The 21,208-nt window shown below is 48.2% G+C and overlaps 1 protein-coding gene and 2 non-coding genes across 3 annotated transcripts; all 3 read right to left on the reverse strand.

The window, feature by feature from the left end:
* Nucleotides 1-56: 56 nt before the first annotated feature.
* On the reverse strand, nucleotides 57-20,707 carry LOC118788527 (importin-7). The gene is made up of 25 exons (XM_036544548.1): nucleotides 20,515-20,707; nucleotides 16,751-16,832; nucleotides 12,396-12,549; nucleotides 12,129-12,287; nucleotides 11,863-12,019; nucleotides 11,189-11,278; nucleotides 10,173-10,267; nucleotides 9,220-9,304; nucleotides 8,996-9,130; nucleotides 8,083-8,182; nucleotides 7,559-7,635; nucleotides 6,771-6,887; nucleotides 6,408-6,497; nucleotides 6,153-6,318; nucleotides 5,377-5,537; nucleotides 4,994-5,122; nucleotides 4,256-4,322; nucleotides 4,007-4,132; nucleotides 3,694-3,791; nucleotides 3,160-3,255; nucleotides 2,762-2,982; nucleotides 2,181-2,389; nucleotides 1,705-1,911; nucleotides 1,246-1,362; nucleotides 57-1,160 (listed from the first exon to the last, which is right to left on the reverse strand). The coding sequence occupies exons 1-25, from the start codon at nucleotides 20,596-20,598 to the stop codon at nucleotides 1,063-1,065; spliced, it is 3,120 nt and encodes a 1,039-aa protein (XP_036400441.1). The 5' UTR covers nucleotides 20,599-20,707; the 3' UTR covers nucleotides 57-1,062.
* LOC118788583 lies at nucleotides 7,030-7,210 on the reverse strand. Its single transcript, XR_005005408.1, has one exon. It is a non-coding gene; the product is annotated as a small nucleolar RNA SNORA23 (small nucleolar RNA).
* Nucleotides 8,357-8,537, reverse strand: LOC118788584. Its single transcript, XR_005005409.1, has one exon. It is a non-coding gene; the product is annotated as a small nucleolar RNA SNORA23 (small nucleolar RNA).
* Nucleotides 20,708-21,208: the final 501 nt, after the last annotated feature.

A 21,208-nucleotide genomic window follows, 5' to 3' on the forward strand; every position in this document is an offset into this window, starting at 1 on the left:
TTAACAGATTTTTTCACATATGTAATGCTGTAAAAGGTAAGACTCCACCACATGTATCCCAACTTGTTTTTGTTTTAATATATTGTTGTATATAGATGGCTTATCCATACATCAACCAAATGCTTAAGAGCTTCATGATCAAGTCCAATTGTACATGCTTCAATGAAGTATTCAATTGACTTTCAGTGCTTACAACACAACTTGTATCCAAATCGAAGACCAAGAGCTGTTTTATGTTTTTCCAAAAACCTAGAGTGTAGCCATTTCAGCAGCAAAGAGATGCCACTAATTATACAACATAGTAACCATACACGTGACAATCAGCCATAACCAGAAGTCACCTGCAGAGTAACAAAGTTACACCTGTTATCTTTTTTAAATAATCTCAATTGATTTTAAAAATTTGCAGTCTGATACAGAAGGCTAGGAGACCTGAACGATAAAAAGTGCTAGTCATTAATTTACAGATATCAGGCATCACGTAAGAGCTATGACATGTATCCAATATGCTACATATGAATACACTTGCTTTCACCTTCCAAATGCCTAAGGTCGTTCCACAAGGCTACAACAGAACCTTGGCTTATATACAGAACAAACATGGCAATTTGTTAATGCAAAAATGTAGACAAACACTACTGCCACAAGTATAAATTTGAAGAGTGGCTTTCTAGACTACACCGTGAAACTGATGAAACGCTTATTCCTATTGTCAATTTGTATTTTTTTTTGTTTTTTTTATCCCCAGTTGGTTTATGAGGAGAAAAAAAGAGCTGCCGTCATGGTATCCCCTCCAGAATTTGGATTCCATAAGACAATGTTGTTCGGAGCTTCCTTTTTTTCCTTTCTTGCTTCACGTTCAAGTCCTTGGTCAGTTTTCCCAGCCATTGGTTGCATTTGGTTGCCTTCCCACATCTTCTGGTGCTATGTCCAATTTGATACAGTCAGGTTGAAGAGTGAGTGAGAAGAACCAGCTCCAGAACCACTACTTGAGGGAACAACACAAGCTTTTTTTTCACTTCACTACAATCAGTCACAGAGTAAGGGAGGGAGAAGGGTGACTCAATTCATTCCTGGAGCATTTCCTCCAAAATTGAAGTTGGTTGGCACCACTGGAGCTGTGAATTTGTATCCGCCGTGCTTCTCGATCATTTTTGACTCTGGAAAACAGACAGAAAACGGGTCAAACTGGTGATCTGCAGTAGATTCTCCCCAGTTTTACTTCTTCAGACTGTGAGGTCCTACCGTGTGCGGCCCGCCTCTGGTCTGCAAGTGTGGCGATGTCCTGAAGCTGCTTCCCCTGCTCCTCGTCAAGGGCCTGTGTGAGCGCCTGGTACCATGCAGGGTCACGTGTCTGGATATCTGAAGCAGAGGAGAAAGCCTGATGAGTCCCCAGAACACTTACACCTTCCCTTCTCACCCACTGCAACACGTTTGTGTGGGATGGCAGTATAGTGTAAGGAGCTCATAACTGAAAGATTGTTTGTACGAGACCCCTCTGGGGCACTGCAGCTGTACCCTTGAGCAAGGTACTTAACCCAGAATTGCCTCAGTAAATATCCAGCTGCATAAATGGATAACATATAAAAACTAACTTCTGTAAGTCGCTCCAGGTACAAACGTCTGCTAAATGACAATAGTGTAATGTAATATAATGTAAACTCTCCGACATCACAAGCACTCTGGGCACATGTGCCTCCTTACTCTGCAGGATGACTTTGAAGATCTGGTACTCGTCCACTGGGTTGTCCTCGTCATCTACTGTGGTGGTGTAGCCCTCTAGGGCCGTTTCCTCGGCATCGTCCTCCTCCCAGTCCTCGTCATCCCCGTCCTCTCCCGCCTGCTTGGCCAGCATCTCCAGGTACTCCTGGCCCTCCTCATCAATGTCATCCTCATCGCTGCCCAGCTCAGCTACAGTCAAACACAACGGAACCGTCAGTCTCTTTGTGGTGTCCGAGTTCTAGCTCCCATCATTCACAAAGGAGCTTAAGTTAAGCAATCACCACAGTACAATACTTCCAGAGGTGTGTCAAGATGTTTGAACATATCTGGCCTAACCACACAACAAAGTCCACCGCTAGGGACATCAAACACACTCTACACTACAGAGTATCACATGATGTCACCAGCCCTGGTCTACGGCACTCCAAATCCAGCCCTCCACCCTTTCTCCCCCTTACCGTTCTCATCATCCTCCTCTCCGTCGTCCTCGTCGTCATCCTCATCGTTCTCGTGCTCGGCCCGGCAGGCGTACGCCCTCTTCAGGCCATTGAAGAGCAGGATGGCGGCGGGCAGAAGTTGGCCCGCCACCTGGTTGACGGCCTGGGGCCTCTGCTCCAGGTCCATGAGGGCACAGAGGCCTAAAACGCACATCTTTCTGTCGTGGAGGCTGTTGGCCACAAAAAATGCACAGAACGTGGCAGACAATGAGCTGCTGTTGATTAAGTACAGGGAGAGCCCCCCCCCCCCCCATATCAGTGCTACAGAGTCATTCTGAGAGCTCGCCTCACTAAGGGTGACTCAGAAAGCACCAGCAAGCTAAATAATTGAAATATGTCAAGAGTCCTCTAGAGAAATGACTTGCACGCAGATGTTAATGGGAGGGAAAGACTCACTTTCATATGGAAAATAAAAAAAAAAAAAAAAAAAATCCCTCCATTTCTGAAGTCAAACAAAAAGTACCCCTGAAGCAGAAATAAGAACTAGAATTAGGAATAAAACTACAAGCAGAGCCACAGATGAGAACTGGGAGCAGGCGTACCCCAGGAAGCAGTCGACGTCCTTGAGCCACTGCGTGATGAAGTGGTTGGTGATGGGCTCCGTGTTGTTGGGGAAGCGCAGGTTCTCCAGCGTGTTGAGCAGCAGCGGTGGGCTGTAGTACAGGGCGGCGATGGCCACCTGCAGGCACATGGTCCTCAGCTCGCTGGTCTTCACCTCCCGCGTCAGCCGCTCCAAAGCCGCCGCCACGAACAGGGGCACCACCTGTGATTGGCGGGAGGGGGAGGAGCGCAGGCCGTCAGTGCACTCAAACCTACGCCCGCTCGTCAGATCGGATTACGCAACACTGAGGGTCTGACTGAACTACACGCTGCACGCACTTGGAGATAAAATGGGACTGAATGCAGACGCTGCGTGGCTTCCTAAGCCTGAGATTTTTACCTGGTCGATGCCACGCCCTTTGCACTGCAGAATGATGACCTCCAATAGCTTTGCGGCGTGGCACTCTGGGTCCTCCCCTGGATCCCCTGTTAGGACCTGCAGCGAGAGTTAATATTTAAAGACATCCCTTGGAAAGCACCTCATAAGACAGCTACAGAGCTCCCACTCAGACTGAAATTTTACATTACTGTCCATAAATGTTACATTCTCTGCAATAAGTGCTGTGACTGCCGCTGTAAAATTGGCCAGATGGAAGCGCAAGGGGGAACATGTTTCGGACACACATTTTTTCTTCCTGCTCACATACACAAATACCAATCGCCAATGACTTTTTGCAGTCATCTTAATGTATAGGTCTGTGAACTAGCTGATTTGTCAATATTGGCACATTTACACTGCTAGAATGAAAATAAGGAAAAGCTTTCGACATATCCAAAAAAAAGATTATATTCTGCTCGCTTTGCAGTGAACGAGTAAAAACTGCTGTTGGTCAGCTTGCAGACAGGCCAGCTCCTGCTGGGAGTGACTCATTACCTTCTTGCACATGCTGTAGATCATTTCAAGATATTTGGTGTCAGACAGCAGCGTGTCTGTGTCCACGGTCACGTAGTTGTGCAGAAGGGGCATCATGTCTGTGAGGAAGAAACACTCATCACATGATGTACTCAAAGACTGACAGAGGACTGGCAAGTTACAAGAATAAAAGTTGGCGAAAAAAAGTTTACATCTGAAACTTAACCATGCTCAGAATTGGAAATCACATGCTGAGTAATGTGCGAACCGCCAGTCTTGGTACTTAAGAAGGACAAAAGGCAAGAATACGTGAAATAGAGGTGGGATGCTGTACCTGTGAAGTAATCGAAGCCGTCCTGCTGGAAGACCTCGAAGACCAGCGGCAGGAGCTGCCACATCTGCGGTGACACCTGCTGGCATGTCAGACTGTGGGCCAGAGACAGGATCTCCTCATAGAATTCTGGGAAAATCACACACACAGCGGGAAACAGATCATTATCAAAGGGTCGCCACTCTCTGCAGGGACAAAGCCTGTTTTGTACTTAATAGCGCAATGTTCAGGGGCTGGAACACCAGCACTTACCCAGCACATGCTGCTGCAGTACGGTTCCTATCACTTGCAGACAGATGCCCTCCAACTGCTGGGTGATCTGAAACAGGTATTAAGGTTACTGTAGCCTACAGTCATTGCACGAAACAGCACCTTCTTCCACCTCTTTCAGAAAGGGCTCTGTGTGCCTGGTTTGGAGGCTGCACCTGTCCAAGTATGTACAAGTATTAGTAGCTAGAGTGCACAAAATTTCAATCGTATTGTTGAGCTGCAAAAATTTTTTTTTGATGTAGACCAAATATAATCCACTATCTCGGTGGAATGGAAGGGGGGGGGGGGGAGCCAGCAGGTTTGAAAGGCCAATCACAAACCACTCTACACAGTGGGTGGCAAACCACTGCAGAGTACTGCTAAAAGCTCCAAGTGGCATGATCGTACTACACATTCGAAAGCAACACATTTAATCAAGTCCTGCAGAAAGTGGAACTTGTTTTGGACGGAAAAAAATGAAAAAAAACAAGACCCTGCTCCAAATAGGAGAGCTGTTCCTGTGATTGGCTGCCGAAATTTGTGGCCGAGCGCCACGGCGCTATTTCTGGAGTCCGATTCAGCCCGCGAGGCGCTTTCAGGAGGGAAGTGAGCGTGCTCCCTGGGTGATCGTGGGCGGCTGGAAGAGCGCCGGCCATGCGTGACGCAGGGGAGGAAGTGGCCCAGCGGAGGGGCCGAGCGGGACGGGGAACGCGCTGCCGGAGAGTGGGCGGCTCCGCTCACCTCCTTGTGGTCCTCCACCACGCTCAGCAAGGTGTCGATGGTGTTGAGGATGCCCATGGCAGTCACCGCTTTGTCGTCGCCTCCCTCTTCGTCAGGGCCCGTCTGGATCACCTGGTTGAAGGTCATGGCCTGTGGGACACGGTGGAGAGGGAGTGTGATTATATGAGAATGCGCCCCCAGTGGTCAAAACAGGCGCTCACAACAGAATCTTGCACAGTCTGCGTTTCTGTGTCACTGTCAGTATAAACCATGCGAGAGTGACTGGAAAGGGAATTTGGGGTTTGTGCTCATGAAACCAGATAAACGAGACCCAACATTAACCCCCCTGAAAGGCTAACCGGGGTTACTTGCTCCATCGTGGAAGAAGCTGATTGGACACTCACCAGGTGCTGGGTCATCTCCACGGCGATGGGCGTGACCTCTTCGCTGTACTCGCAGATCATCTTCTGGATGACGTTGGTGAGGTCATCGTTCTCCGTTTCCCGGACGATGTGAAGGAGCGCCTGCATCACTGGCCGGATGAAGGGGGTGATGTACTCCTTGGCTGAGGGGGCAGAGCGTAATCACATTTAGGCCTCAGTCCTACCAAGTACCAGCTGTTCATTATTCTGTCATATCTTCTGCAATTTATAAACACCAACTCATGACAAAACATGCTGCCAAATGTTGCAATCGAATAAGACGAAATGATTAAGCAAAAAAAAAAAAAAAAAAACAATGAAACATTAAATCCACTCATGAGTGATCATGACTGATCATTCCAGCTGCAATCCTGTCATGGATCCAGACCATCATCATTTTATCTTTAAAGAGTCAGCATTATCTCTGGAGGGGTTCCCAAATTTGAAATTTCACAACACTGTAATTATATGATACTAAAATGATGTTCCAGATCAGTTGTTGCCTGGAGCTCATTTAACGGTTTGGTAGGTTAAAAATCACAGCACTTTCTTCCAGGCTGTATCTGCCTTATAATCCCATATATCCACCGACTCAAAGCTACTTCAGGGAGGTGCTCTTCGAGGCAGACTCCCTAACATGCCAGTGCCCCAGAGGGCAGCCTGGTTGCCTGGGTGCACTAAAGAGAAGGCTGAGGAGAAGACAGACACTGCTCCCTTTCCTTCGCAGCTGGAGCTCCGCCCGGGGAAAGCTCACCCACCTTTCTCCTGGTTGCTGATGAGCACCTGCAGGGCGATGGCGGCCTCCACCTTGACGGGCATCTCATTGTCGTTGATCAGGCAGAGCCTGGTCAGCTCCAGCGCCGTCTGCAGGTTCTGGTCGATCTTGAACTTGACCTCGCAGAAGTAGTGCAGGACCCAGCAGGCCTGGAAAAGGGAAAGGTGGTTTATGAGTGGAAGACATGAGGTGATACCTTTAACTGCAGGACTACGGAGGCACTGCAAGACCCCCTCACCCTGGCTCTCATGTAGCCCAGCTCGCTGCGGAACAACGGGAAGACGTGGTTCTGCAACATGAACTCCATCTGGTCTTTGTAGATCTTTTTCTATAGGGAAGAAAAAAAGAGAGCACCGGCATTAAGTCAAAGTGATCCAAATCAAACATCACTGAATCTAAAAAAAAAAAATCTATTCAGTCAGAATATTGGTACTATTCTCAAGGTCACCTTAACACACACACTGAAACTCTGAACTAAGGATGAATTGATGAGTTCCTTTGAGCGCCTGTTCCTGCGTTAAAACACAGGCACTTCCATGTCAAGCTGACAGGACAGGGAGGGACAGAGCAGAGGAGAGGAGGAAGAGGAGGAGAGTGTCACCTTGAGTAAGATTTCTGCCAGTGAGCCGATCATGTGGAGAGCCCCGTCCTTCTTGCGGGGGTCGGCTGTGGGCTCTGTGAGGATCTGATAGCAGAAGCCCATGGTCTTCTGTAGCACCTGAAATGCGAAAAGTATCCCATCAGCCTCTCGCTCGGTCAAAGGTCCACTTTCCCCTCACGGAGCCATCGAGAAGCTGGATGCCTTTTAACATCATTCTAGCCCAACTGCATCTGTTTGCATGCTCATTTGAACCTAGGCGGCTTGTAGGAGAGTATGGAGGCTGGCCAGTGGTGGAGAGTCTGGGAGACGTCACTAGACCAGTACTATGATCTCCAGTGTCTCTGTGGCTGCAGGTGTGGCGTGAGCACTGTGGTCATGACTGTAAGACACAGACAGACTGCAGCACTGAACGCAGACTGACACCGCGCACACCGGCCACCCGCAGCCAGGAAACAGCACTGACAGACACCGCTGGGCTTAACGGCTTAAAAAATCCAACAGGTGAATGAACTCGCATTACTGTTGAAATACAACAGCCTACAGCTCTGAAATGAAACTCGTTTCTGAGCAACGACAAGCCATTTTGAGGAGCTCATAAGGGGAACTCAGATAAAGAAACATAGGAGCTTTTTATATCATCGCACTAGTAATCCAAAACTGATGTTGCTAATGCATTACAATCAGCAGCAGGGTGCTAATGAGAGCCAGAGGGGCGCCAAAAGGAAATGAATAAGGGCGAGTCATCGGGACGGGGGCGGGTTACGCCAGAGGCCCCTCCCAGCACTCACTTCTTTCCTCTTGTTGCACGCTGTGAAGAGGAGGGTCTGTGCGGCTGTGGTGGGGGAGATGAAGTCCTCAAACACATCTGCACAGGGAGGAAAGACACACACACACACACACACACACACACACACACACACACACACACACACACACGCGCATTAAACACGTGCAGACTCTGCTTCCATGATGAACATCAGGCTCTGGCAGACTGCAGACCATCACAGTCGGCTCTCGCGTTTTCTTCCCAGCTGATCAAAGCCGCTCACAGATCTTCTCTACAGTAAAGCAACACGGCATTCCTTTTGGATGACAAAGTAGCTGGTGCTCTTGATCTGATCTCCAGCAACAAACGGGCCGCACAATCAGATTACTGACTGCGTGAGAGAAAAGGAATGCCCTGCCCTGGAATACCCAGGGGTTAGAGGTGGCTTTGAGATCTTTCAGCCAGCAGTTTGGGAGTACCTATATCCATGACTGCCAGCGTTAAAGAGGGTTTATGGAAAGGCACAGTAAGGACGGGAGCTCTTACCGAACTTCATGCGGATGTACTCGTAGGGGTCTTCCTGCCACAGCTCCTCGTCGCTGTCTGTGTAGCACATGAGGGGGAAGACCACGTCCTGAATGATCCCCTGAAAGACAGACACAGTTCCATCAACTCCCATCAGATGCAAGACCAACATCTTAACTAAGTTTGTGTAGGTATGATCAGTCTGGCAATGCCTGTTCCCCTGGCTACGCCATCCAGAGAGCTGGATGCACCCTTGCAAAACTGCATCTGTTTGCACTTTATTTGAACCTAGGCAGCTTGTAGGAGAGTATGGAGGCTGGCCAGTGGTGGAGAGTCTGGGAGACGTCACTAGACCAGTACTATGATCTCCAGTGTCTCTGTGGCTGCAGGTGTGGCGTGAGCACTGTGGTCATGACTGTAAGACACAGACAGACTGCAGCACTGAACGCAGACTGACACCGCGCACGCCGGCCACCCGCAGCCAGGAACCAGCACCAAAACCCAGCAGACAGTGCTGAGCTCAGAACCGCAGGACAATAATAACCAAACCAACCAACCGGGTAATTACGCTGTCAAAATCTAATAGCCCCACACCGACCACCCATGGCCAGGCATGACCAATTGATCCCCACAATGCACAGTTTATTGCATTACAGATTTATACAACAAGTAATTAGCTTGGTGGGGGGGGGGGGGGGGGCTGGCAGGAGGCTGGGGACCATCGCTGCCTGAAGCAGGATTTCCTCTCATGGATAGACCTGTGAGTGCAATTATTTCACGTTAATCCCCTTACATGTGGTGAGAGGCAATGATGGAGCAGTAAGAGGTCCTGTGAGGTGACTGAGTGACTGCCTGAGGGGAAGTGGGGGGGTGGGGGGGGGTGGGGGTAGATACAGCAATTTAGGTGACAGGAGATTACAAGACCCCAACATACCTGGATATGCGGTTTGAGGTTTTTCCAGGTGATGGCGTGGGCGATCCCCTGGTTGATATAGTTGAGGGTCTGCTGCAGGACCCTGGGAGCTACATATTGCTTCTCCTTGTACTGATACAGAACCTTCAACAGCACCTGTGTGGAGGGAGACCACCGTTCAGCACCACCTGAGTAAACAGGTTTCCAAAAAGTAGCACCGCCGTGCTCTGGGCTGGCTGGCTCACCTGCTGTGCAGAGACTGCGTAGCCCTTGAGGAACAGCTCTGCAAACTCTGCATACTCTTTGGTGGTGTTGCCTGGGCTGCCGTACCTGGGGAAGAGCAGGAGTTGACATGAGCACCATTTGGTCAAAAAAAAAAAAAAAAAAAAAAACCACGATCACAAACGCTAGTTGCACAAAGCAGTCGATATGTCGAATGACAACACTTGCCAAGACGCATCCACAGTCAACATTACTGACCGCAGAGACACAAAAATCTTCAGCTGAGCTCAACAGTTTCAAGTTTTGGAATGTAAAGCTTGAGATTCCATTTCCACTAAAATATCATAAAATCAATGACCATATATATATATATATATATATATATATATATATATATATATATATATATATATATATACACACACTTTGGTACAAATTGCATTGTTCCTTCCACGCAAGGCAGATATATTCATATATAGATGTCATAAAACCATTTTGTCCCACTTTCATCCTCGTCTGCCCTGCGCTTGCATCTACACAGTGCATGCTAAGTAGCAGTGCTCACGGATTAATGCATTAAGCAGCTCAGAATGGGCACTGTGCAAGTGAGCACTTCTCGCTCGCGCCGACCAGCAAAATAAATACACCCATCAGTCAGCATTCCCTCTATCAGGCCAGCTAACTTCCTGGTTGCTAAGCACCGACTCGTATCATCCACTCAGATCACTCCTCACTGCTGTTAGCCACTGAATGTGAGCGCAACAGAACCCATTCAGGGCCTCCCTCACCCCTGAGCTGCACATTACATCACACCAAATGAAATCACACTCAGCACGCGAGTTAGCTTTTTTGGCTACTCTGCGATGTAGGGTTGGGGGTTCAGGCGCTCGTGGCGCAAAATGAGTTCAATCCACGGCCCGAGCTGTGCAGTCCAGTACAGGAATGCGCGTCACTGTGGCGGCTTGTGGAGGCTTGCCTTTCAAAGAGCCGGGCCAGGATGTGGAGGGCCCACTTCTTGCACTTCCACCAGGGCAGCTCGGGCCTGTCGTCTTCGTCCACCTGCAGCGTCTCCTGCGCGGCAGAGAGGAGGAGGAGGAGGAGGAGGAGGAGGGGGAAGAGTTACGATTCAAGTGTTCTCTGTCCTGAAACACAGTTACAGCATGTACAACATGTACAGAACATGAACAGAACAGCTCCCACCCTCAACCTCGAAGGTGTCAGAATTTACTACATCTCTCTGCAGCACAGGCACGTCAGACTTAATTCCCAAAGAGCCCGGTACAGGCCGGCTACTGTGCCAGCCTCCTCTCTTAATTGCTTAAGTGAAGGGCAATCTCAAAGACTGGGTCATTTGAAGACAGTTTAAACGGTGATCTTACGCCCAATGAAGAGGAAATACCACGGTGCAAGGAGCAAACTCCACAGGCCTGAAAGTCTCCTCATTATCAGACCATATTGTGTATGGGATCATTTATTTTTGGGACAACAGACATTCTGGAGTATTCTTTTGCCAACACATTTGTGGGGAAAATTGAACTCAAAGTGACTGCAGTTCTGGGGCTGGAACACTGATTACAACTAATCCAACCAAGACAAACGTATCATCAAGGCTACAAACTTACAACAGCTGGGTGGGAGAAACTTGCGTATGTGTTGCAAAGGGTCCCAAGAAAATCTGAAGACTCACTATATGCTAAAAAAAAAAATACGGGTGCAATACATTTTAGCTGTAGCCACAATAAGGTATATTTAATTTTACTCTTTACTTTTTTCTCCTTAACCTCAATAACCTGTCCCTTTGATTGACAAAAAAAAAAAAAAAAACATGGCTTGACAAAAGATTTCAGGATTGCTGCTAACACAGACAGAGTCATCAAACCAATTAATCCACCAGGCAATTGACTGGAACAACAAGCGTGGACATATGGTGCCCGTGGCTCTCGTCCCCTTCAGCGACAGACGATAATGCAGGCTGCCCTCCGCGGGACTCACCTGCGGCACGTCTCTGTCCACCACCGTCTTCAGAATCTCCATCCACTCCGTCAGGTTCTGCCGGTTGATCAGCTCCAGGGGCAGATTGTACTGTTGGAGGGTGGGGTGGGGGAATAAAACGCAGGTTTACTTGCCACCCAAAAAGCAGACACGACTTGCGCCCCTGCTGTTCCAGCAGTGGCGAAAACGGAGGTGCCAAAGCAGGTGCCAGCGTGCCGGCAGTGACGGTGACATCAAACAGCACAGGGGACAACGCTGACATCAGGCGGTGGCACAGCCCGCCCGGCCTAGCAGATGGTCATGCTCTCTCTCCTTTTTGCTGCTGGCACCGGGGCAGCAGGGCGGAGGCGTGCAGAACCGCCTGGACGCATTTCAACACACGCAATACTCACATGTGGCGCCGGGGATTAAGGGAAGGTTCAAATCCTGGATGGAGCGCTACAGCTCCCAGCTTGAGCAAAATGCTTAAACCAAGTTATATTAGCAACCTATCTACCACTCATAAATGGACCATTTGCAAAGTTTAAGCTGTTTAATAGGCCAACTGATGAAATCTGTTCCACAGCATGCTAGAAAATTCCCAGAAGTGCCTACATAATCTACAGGAGGCCACTCAGGCTCATGTCATGTGTCACCCTGTTCGCTGTGAGGAGCACGTGGAGCGGGGTCTGTACCTGGAAGAGCGCGTAGATGATCTTGAAGATCTGCTTCTGGACCAGCACCGAGTCGCTGGAAGGGTCGGGGAGCAGCTGGATGAAGCGGTCCTTCAGCATGGGCATGAAGATCTGCATGGCCGCCACTAGGGGGCTGCGCTCGTCTGGCTTCTTGTACCTATGACAGAGAAGTGCGCCACGGTCAGACAGCGCCACGGAGGGGCATTCACGAAAAACAGGTCCAGACTTCAGACAAACCCTGAAGTACAGCGCCGAGCGCCTCTTACTCGTAGTTCTTGACCAGCTGGTAGAGGCAGAGAAGGATGCCCAGCCAGCCGGCGCTGTTGTCCGACTGCAGGTAGTAGCCGATCTTGTCCACGATGGTGGTCCACTTGGCAGGGTAGTCATGCTTGATCATGTGATGGATGCACGTCGTGAGCTGCACCCTGCGTGTTGGCAGAGGGTTAGAGAGAGAGAGAGAGAGGGAGGTGAGGTGTGCGAGTGCAGTCGGGTAACCGGGGCTGCGAGGTGGCGCTGCCGGCGAAGCACGTTACCTGATGCGCTCGGGGGAGTGGATGATGGCCTCCACGATGTTGTCTCGGATGAACCTCCGGTCCTCCTCTGGGATGTTGTTGCCGGGGGCCTCCGAGCCCGTCGCTTCGCCCTCGTTCCAGTACTGTGTCACCATGTTCTTCAGGTAGATCACGCCTGGGGAGGTGCACAGCGGGGAGGAGGGGGGGTCAGAGATGCTGGAGGAGGGCTGCGGGTCACCCCGGTCTGCAGGAGGCTCCGGCCTGAGGAGGTCATATGGCCGGCAGCGCCTCCCTCGATCCGTTCCCCAGACACCGAGCGGCAGCAGGAGGTGTGCTTTTAAGCTCCGTTTATAGCACCGGGCAGCTCAGCTGCTTTAAACTCGATGGGTGAGGCCACCGCTGTCGGAGTTCATTAGTGTTACTCATCCCCTGTTAAATATTCATCCGATCTCCCCTTGCAATCACAGCTTGGGCCTCTCCGTCTGAAATCACTGCGAGGTTGCGGGGAAAGACAGGAGCTCCAAGTTCCAGTAAAAGGGTGTGTGTAATTTTAATGTGGCAGAACAACCCAGAGCACTGTGGCCCAAGGGTCTGAATTTGGATGGAGGGTGTGAATTATACTCTGAGGCCACAATGGGAACCGCTTGTGAGTCATTTGCTGAAATGAATGAGCGCTGCCAGAGATAAACGATCCTGCTTCCCAGCGCTGGCATGACAGGAAGCTTACAGCGCTGCCCTGAATCCCATCATGCACTGCACCATACCCCTCATTACACAGGCCCAACTGCTTCTACATTCAGGCTCCTGTGCACCAACAAAGTGACTAAGTGCAAGGCCACTGAACTGGTACAGAATCTGCCCTGACCCTGGAAGCCTGCAGATCAGTCACCAGCTGAGTCATACAAAGGACTTTAAATGTGCTACTCAGGGCTTTGAAATGGTTTCAAATGTGATGCCCACTGCCATACCAAAGGCTTTAAAGGCGATACTAACTGTCATAGCAAAGATTTTAAATATAGTACCCAGCGTCACGGCAGAGAATTCAAATATGGTACCCATCGTGATACCACAGGCTTAAACAGTACTCTGCTTGGCAGCCAGCACAGACACGGACGTGGTGGGAGACCGGTGTGCTTGTACATCAGCCACTTTATACAACAGAAAAGTGGGGACAAGTTCTGGCAGCAACAGCCAGCCAGGCTCAGATGCAGCCACTTACCAAAGCCAGTGAGAGCCATCTTTAAAGTGCCATCTAGACATTTCAAACCAACCAGGATCACTACCTCCTGCGGGTAGAAAATTTTGTTGCAGACTCAAATAGGAGACGTGTCTTAAGGGAACATGGCGCCAGATCTACGTTTAAACAGGACAGCCACAAGCTGGGAGTGAAATCCAAGTTCTGCTGTCACCACCACTGCATGACAAATCGCTGCTTGCTGAAACATGCTGCTCAAATATGTGACTGCAGTAAGATAGAGCTGATGGACTCAGTTTAGACAAATCTAACAATTTCTGTTTCTGAAACTGCATTTAAAATAAGGATATATGTCAACAGGCAAGCAAACTGAAAAGAATATTACAAAATATTGAACAGCAGGTGATATGCTCCCTACTATGCAAGCGATACTTGTCCATGGTGTTGCCTTAAACTACACTAGAAACATCTGATATTTATATAGGAGCAAATTTACTTTAAGGCACTTATAACCTTATCGTGAAAGTGGTTCGGTAACTGCATTCGAGACATTTTCCAGTATGGTTGGGGACAGAACAGTTAGCCCTCAAAACAGTCACTGAGTAATACCGTGGTTGCCTGGTATATTTGTCGTCAGTCATTAGTCTCAATTTAAATAGAGATCGCTTCTTACTGTTATTGTACAAAACCGGAAGTGAGAGGAAGTAAGGAATGTCACCTGTCAAGAATGTCATATGAGGCTAAAGATTGGTTAGACTAGGGTGTTCACCAAAGAAGCTCTATGCATTGAGAGCCAAAAATAGAACACGTTCAGTTGTTTGAATGGATACAAGGCAAGCACAGACCAGCTCTGTATAATTTGAGCCTACGTTCATTATGGAATCAAATTTTCAGTGTCACCTGCAGCATGATAGTGCAGTTTTCCCATCTCCTGTTATTTAGGTGTTATAATATTTTCTAAGATGGCCTCATTAGCCTCTTAAAGGACTTCTCTCTCACTATTTAGCAAAGATCAATTATCTTACAGATAGAGAATTATGGGTCACTGAAAAGAATGCAATGCTGTTTGTGTGCAGTTTATTTCCTCAGTAGTGTTATGAAGCTGTAAAGCTGAACAATCTGGTGTGTTCCTGTTCATTGAATGGACAGCACTTGCCTTAGGCTTTGTATTAAGGAAGAGGAAACGTTAGGCTAGCGTTTGTTAGCATGATAGGGCTGTTGATGAAAGGGTCATTAGTGCTGGAGTGGTAAACACGCTCCACCTCTTTCCCTCAGGCGGCGGCGTGAAGCAATGCGTCCCTCAGAGTGTTTCTGGGAAGAACTCCGATAACCCCGACGTTCCGGCTACCGCGTGTCGGGTTGCACGGCACTGCTGCCAGGTCATCTTACCGCGGTCATCCCCTTTCGCGGACCGTTGGGGGAGATTGCTGTGAGGCACGTGGAGGCTCGGGCCCAACCGTGCCAGCGCAGCGTCACCTGACCCCCGGGAGAAAGGACGAGCCACTTCCCTGTCCCGGTGCCACCGACCGCAGGCATAGAGGAGCAGCCCCAAATTCAATCTCACCAAATTGGAGTCAGATGCGCATCTCCCTGGGGAGCCTGGCGCGGACGGGAGGCCAGTCATGAGACCGAGGGAGTTTTTCTGGCGGCTTTTCACGCGCGGAGAGACTGGCGCAAGTTTGAGGCGTACTTGGCCTGCGTCTGCCAGCGCCAAACAGCAATCTCTACCGTAGAGTGACAGAGTGTTAAAACGCACAGTCTTTCAACGCTGTGGAGCCGTTACAGGGACTGCTCGCTGCGGCATAATGGAAAACCTGCCTAAACGCGACGGGTAAAGCTGGGTCAGAGACCGCACTACCCGGCCGCGTTTGTGAAGTCCCTGGCACAGGCCATCTCTTCCGTCTGCGGCCCTGACGCTGTGCAGCGCTTGGAACTGGGCAGCAAAGTGACGCAGATTCCGAACAAAGGCCTTTTATGAAGAGCGTGCAACCTAAGATGATGACAAACATTGCCGTCATTCAGCCAGGGGCTTAAGCTTTTTTTTTTTTTTTTTTTTAAATAAATGGACGTTCGGGCCAAGTCTAATTTTAGGCTCCCATCATACAACCGTTCGGAGGCCCCGTTCAGATTTCCGCCAGCGTTTTTCGTGGCTGAGCCCACTCGTGCCGGCCCACTGTGTGACACATCTCTCCCAGGCGCTTCTGCCTGCCTGTCAGGAGCGCGAATGCGATACACCGACCAGGCGATCGCAGGGCCGACCTCAGGCGTTTGGTATCTTAGACATCTGAGGAATGCACAATGCGGGGTTCGGTGTTCCTCAGCTAGGCATGGAGATAATTAACATCTTATTCGAAACAAACGTGTGCAAATGGTCCCTGGCAGGCAATAAAGACCTCAATGAGAGGTGAAACTGTGCCTTCTGGAAGAGCAGCTCTGGAAACCCAGCTGAGAGAGCAGCTGCTCCCATACAGCATTGCGCTAATAGTGAACTTCATACAACACCAATACTTGCAGATACTTAGCCACATAAATAATTACAATAAGACGATGCAAATCATCCTATTTCTAGTAACAGGCAACTGTCGATAGCTGTCTATAACTTTTCGAAAGTAAAACAAGAAAAATATGCAAATTAACTGGACAACTGTCTCTTAAGAATGTAAAACCACCTGGTCAAAGCATGACATTGCATTTCCATTCTTGGCATGCTCCCAGTTTAAGCACAGAGAAGTGTGAAGATCATTCAGCAGATGGGCTAATCCTCCCGGCTCCCAGAGAATGTAGGAACACCCTATACCATTAGTATCAATGAGAGCTTCCCTAAAAATGCTGTCCCACAAAAAACAGCACCTTAGGAGAAGCAAGTGGATATGCATGGGGAGACAGGATCGGTCTCCTTGTGTCAGAATGTGAAAGGGCATACTCTGGAGGGGGGGACAGTGGGACAGCACGGGCTGGGTTCAGATAACACTGCAGGGGATAGAGAGAAAGGCCACACGTGCATGACAGACAGGTACTGAAGCATCATTGGGGACAGGTGGAAGTTTTATTTCAAGACAGCAGTTCAGGAGTTAAAGAGGAAGTGTTCCTTCCACACCCCGGACCTGCATATCAGCCTGATGCTACAGGAGGGAAGACGAGCACCCCCCCCCCCTCCTACAACTGCGTAGTCAAATCTCACCTGCTTGTCTGACAGGCAAGTCCAGCTGTTCCGACATGGTCACCTGCAGCAGGGTCGAGACAAAGTTCACCTGGGTGTGGCCCTGTTAAATAAAACAAAGCAAAAGGTTAAGAATTAATATCGGCAATTCTGTGAAACTTGAGTTTAGATCCACAGTAGAGTCTGTACAAAAAGGAGCGATGCTTCAAACCCCTGATAATGGATGAAGCCACTGTGAGCAGTTAATCACTGACTCATATTAACCAACCAAAATTCTTGGATTTCCATAGCAGCACTGTGATTGATTCAAATCAGTGAGTGAATCATTGACAGTGCATGATGTCACCCACTTTGCTGGTAAACAGTTTCCACACACGGTTCTGTCTTTTAAACTTCAGGACTCTTCTCTTTACAAACTGCCCCAGTGAAAAAGAACTTGATACTACCTTGTGAAACACCAGTGTAGTTGATATAATTGAGCCACTGATGTTAGTTTTTATAAATTATACATTCAAAAAGGCATCGCAGGATGTTCCATGGGAAAATAAAATGTCCACTGTGCACATACCAATAAATATTTTTACTGAATGTATTTACTTAATGCACATTCCTATATTTATGTTTTCCATAAACATAAAACATATTTTCAAGTTCAATAAAGGCCTATATGTTGACCCAGGAGATAAGCATAAGGAACCATTAACATCAGATTGATTTCCAAAGAGCCCTCGGTGCACTTTAAACACGGGATGCCTTTTAAAACTGGGCCTTGTGACACGGCTGGAATTCAGAGCGTCTGCAGGGAGACACGGCAGTTAGGTTAACAAGTTCAGACTGCAGACTAGGTTAAGCAATGCACTTCACTGTAGCTCATCTTTAACTACACTGGTATGGGACAAAAAAACCCCAGGGGCTGCGGGGGATATCCCACAGACTGTGTCCACGTGTGAGAATTATTTCCATTCTCTTAAACTATAGGAGTAAATGAAGGGGCTGATGGTGGGAAGGAAAGACCTTGTTTTTCTTGGCTCTCCTGACAGATACCATCCGTCACACCATGACGATATGACGCATGTACCCAACTTTCTGCTGAGCAGACCCCATGCCAAAGACAGCAACAATAACTGATAAACTTGCTCTTCTCATTTGGTCACTTTTTGACCAACAGCCATTTCGGGAGATGATGGCTTGCTGCTCAAGCACTATTAGTCACGTACGTTTTCCTGGAGCGTGGAGCGGACCGCGTGAGGCCGCGCTGGAAGCGCTTCATGAATGGAGCCGGTGTTTCGGACGGGAACGCGGTGCACTGCTGTGTCACCGGTGGCGAGGCTGTCTGCGCAGATGTGTCAGCAGTGAGGAATCCGAGCCTCTGCGCTCCACACTGCCCGTTTGGAGCCTGGCCAGCCTGATAGCACCGTCCCCACAGCCTGCACTGTCTGCATCGACTACTCCACCCTGACCCCCCTCCACATTTCGCTGTCCGTTCGAGGACAAAGGAAACACCGGGGGAGCGGGGGGCACGCACGCGAGATAAATACAAATAGACAGGGGGGGGCGTGCTTGTTCGTCACCTTTGGCATTTCTAACAGGAACAAGAGGGATTTCTCACCGAGCAGAACAACGCCGCTGTCAACTGTTCCTGTGGATTTTATTATTATTCCTTGAAATACTGCCACCCTACGCTGCTCAGGACACACAGGAGGGGGGGGGGGGGGGGGGGGGGCAAGCTCTTCACCCCCTACTCACGCTTACAAACATATTCCTCAACCTGTCCCTGGCTACCACACAACACGAGGGAAATCAGCTCAAGTGGACATTCCACACAGGGATCAAATTCACCACCATGGATCACACTGCATATAATCACACAATTACACTGTCCACCAGTCCTGCTGACATATTTCCAGTCATTTTGGTTGTAAAATATTTATGATGCAAAAATGTGATGTGGAATCCTTTATCTTACTTGAACCCCCCCCCCCCCAACAATCAACCTGGTTATGTTAACCATTTTTTTAATATGAACTTGACTTTCACATTCTGCCTTCATATTAATGTCAACAGTCATCTTTACATTAGCATACAAAGTTCTTAGTCTGCCTGATAGATGTCTGTAGTATTTCAACTGTCAAATGGTCTCAAATATCAGCTGAAGCAGTCACTTGAGATATTTACTGTAACCTTACACACGCACACATTTCATTATTAGAAGCTTATCCACTATACGGCAAAGATATTAGCTGAGTTAGATGCATGATTAGGTTGATAAAATAAGCGCTCTGTGGGTATTTCTTTGGGAAGGTAAAATTTAATTGAGATGAAAAATGCAGTCTTAAAATTCAGTTAGAGAACTGCATTTTTACGACAGACCGCACTGCTAATGCCCACCGCTTCTCACTGGTGACAAACGAGGGCTATATTTACTCCGAGGCGTTTTAACCGAATCCCACTCTTGCAAGTGCAAGACCACTTCAGCTGCACGAAACTGACATTTTCAATACAGCAACGAATTCTGTTTTTTGCTTCTGACGTTGCTGTGTAGCTGGACAATCAACATGCCGTGTCATTATCGTATTTAAGCCCTTTCACAAAAACCGGGAGGTGTCCTAAAGAATGGTTCGTTGAAAAGGCTAGTCACTGTCAAGCGTCCCAGGAGAAGGCCAAACATTTGACAACTTATGTGAACGTCAAACTTTACGGTTCTCCATTGTCCGCGTCGCCTTTGGCAGTTAACGCCAGCTTTTGTAATGTTCACTTGCTTTGTTAACTAAGCTAGCTCGGAAACTACTGTGCTTCCACCGAGCGAGCTAATAAAATATCTAATGTTTGCCAGCCAGCCAAGGCATGACTTGTTAACTAGCTTGCCAGCTGCCTAGCGAAATAAACATAACAAGCATTACCTACGTGTACAGTAATGGCAAGTATAAAAATGTCACTCTTCGCATCGTTTGTTTCCATGGAAACTGAGCTAGCCAAAAACTACCGAACTATTTTATTGCCCGATGGCTACTAAGAGGATAGCTAGCTAGCTAGCGATCCTCTTAGGTAGCTAACCAACTAGCAAGGAAGCGAGTCCGATCGTGCCAATCTTTCGACTAGACAGAATTCTGACAGGATTCCTATATTATTAATTTTACAATAATCGGAACTAGAACAATCAACCTCAACACAAACTTCGCTAAATTAATCGGCAGCTAGGCTAGCCAGCCATTTAACACGCTACATATTGTCGTCCGTCAGCAGATGCTAACGTTAACTAGCTACATGACACGTGAGACACTGACGTCCACGTCTAGGTAGGTATAAACTTTTGAGTTCATTTTAACCCTGGCATTATGATAGCTATCTACCAATGTAATCAAAAGAGAACAGCCACCATATAACTATAATACTGACAAAATACTGCTTGTTCGCGACCTAGCTGGCCGGCTATCAAACAACAACTACGTGGCCAGCTAGCTAGCTAGTCAGCATAACCTTTCCACGCAACCAGCAGCAGAGTGATAGCTGGGAAGAATCGCTTATGTAGCACAAGTTGATGCGAAACTAGCTAGCTAGATCAGCTAGCTACAAAGCTTCGTGGAGTATAATCTTCTGTTAACGCGAACTACTTGTGTGGACTTGGATGGCGAGCGGATTTCCAATGGCTAGCTAGCTGGACAACAATGACATTTGATCGGTTCAAGACATTCTCTCGGTGGACTCCCTGTATCCCACAATCACAAGCTGAACTCCATGCTATTCCTACCGTAAAGGCCTGATCCACCAGTGCCAATACATTTTACCTCATTCAGCTGTCTCTCCGCGGCCTCACGCAAGTTCGGGTCCATGGTTCCCCGGAGGGCCTCAATCAAGGTGTTGGGATCCATGTCTTCGACTCTTGTTATGTCTTGGTATCAATACGTTATGCGAACTATGAAGTCTCAATCGATGCGCACATGGACGCGCTGCTCTCCAGCCACCGGCGCGAAAGGAAGAGGCGAAAGGAGTACCCGGATAGAACAGCGCCAATTTCTCTTCGGGAAACTTCCGCCTCTACTGCAAAGCACACTGGGAGTTGGAGTTTAATAACGTTGAAGTTGAGGAATTATTATTACTTAAGATTATTGATTAACGATTAATCATTACCATTATAAAGTAATTAGTTACTAGCTAATATTTGACATAGTTTATATTGTTGTTGGAAATGATTTATCTTTGTTGTAATGACAACAGTAGTAATATCACTTTTGCACACACTTTAACATGGCAAGATGTGACTGCCTAGCCTGAACCTACAAATTATTTTATATGACACAATAAACAGTAAGTTGCTCGAGTTTGAATCTAAGCTTTGTTCACTGTCCAGTACAACTCACACATATCAAAAATTTCAAAATTAACCACCATGTACTGCAAAATGTGGCTTGAAATTACATGAGACACTATACAAATCAAGAGGTGTATACTCTTTGCAGTGCAGACAAACTTAGAATAAGG

This window comes from Megalops cyprinoides, chromosome 13 (genome assembly GCF_013368585.1).
Source record: "Megalops cyprinoides isolate fMegCyp1 chromosome 13, fMegCyp1.pri, whole genome shotgun sequence".
In the NCBI taxonomy this organism is placed as follows: Eukaryota; Metazoa; Chordata; class Actinopteri; order Elopiformes; family Megalopidae; genus Megalops; species Megalops cyprinoides.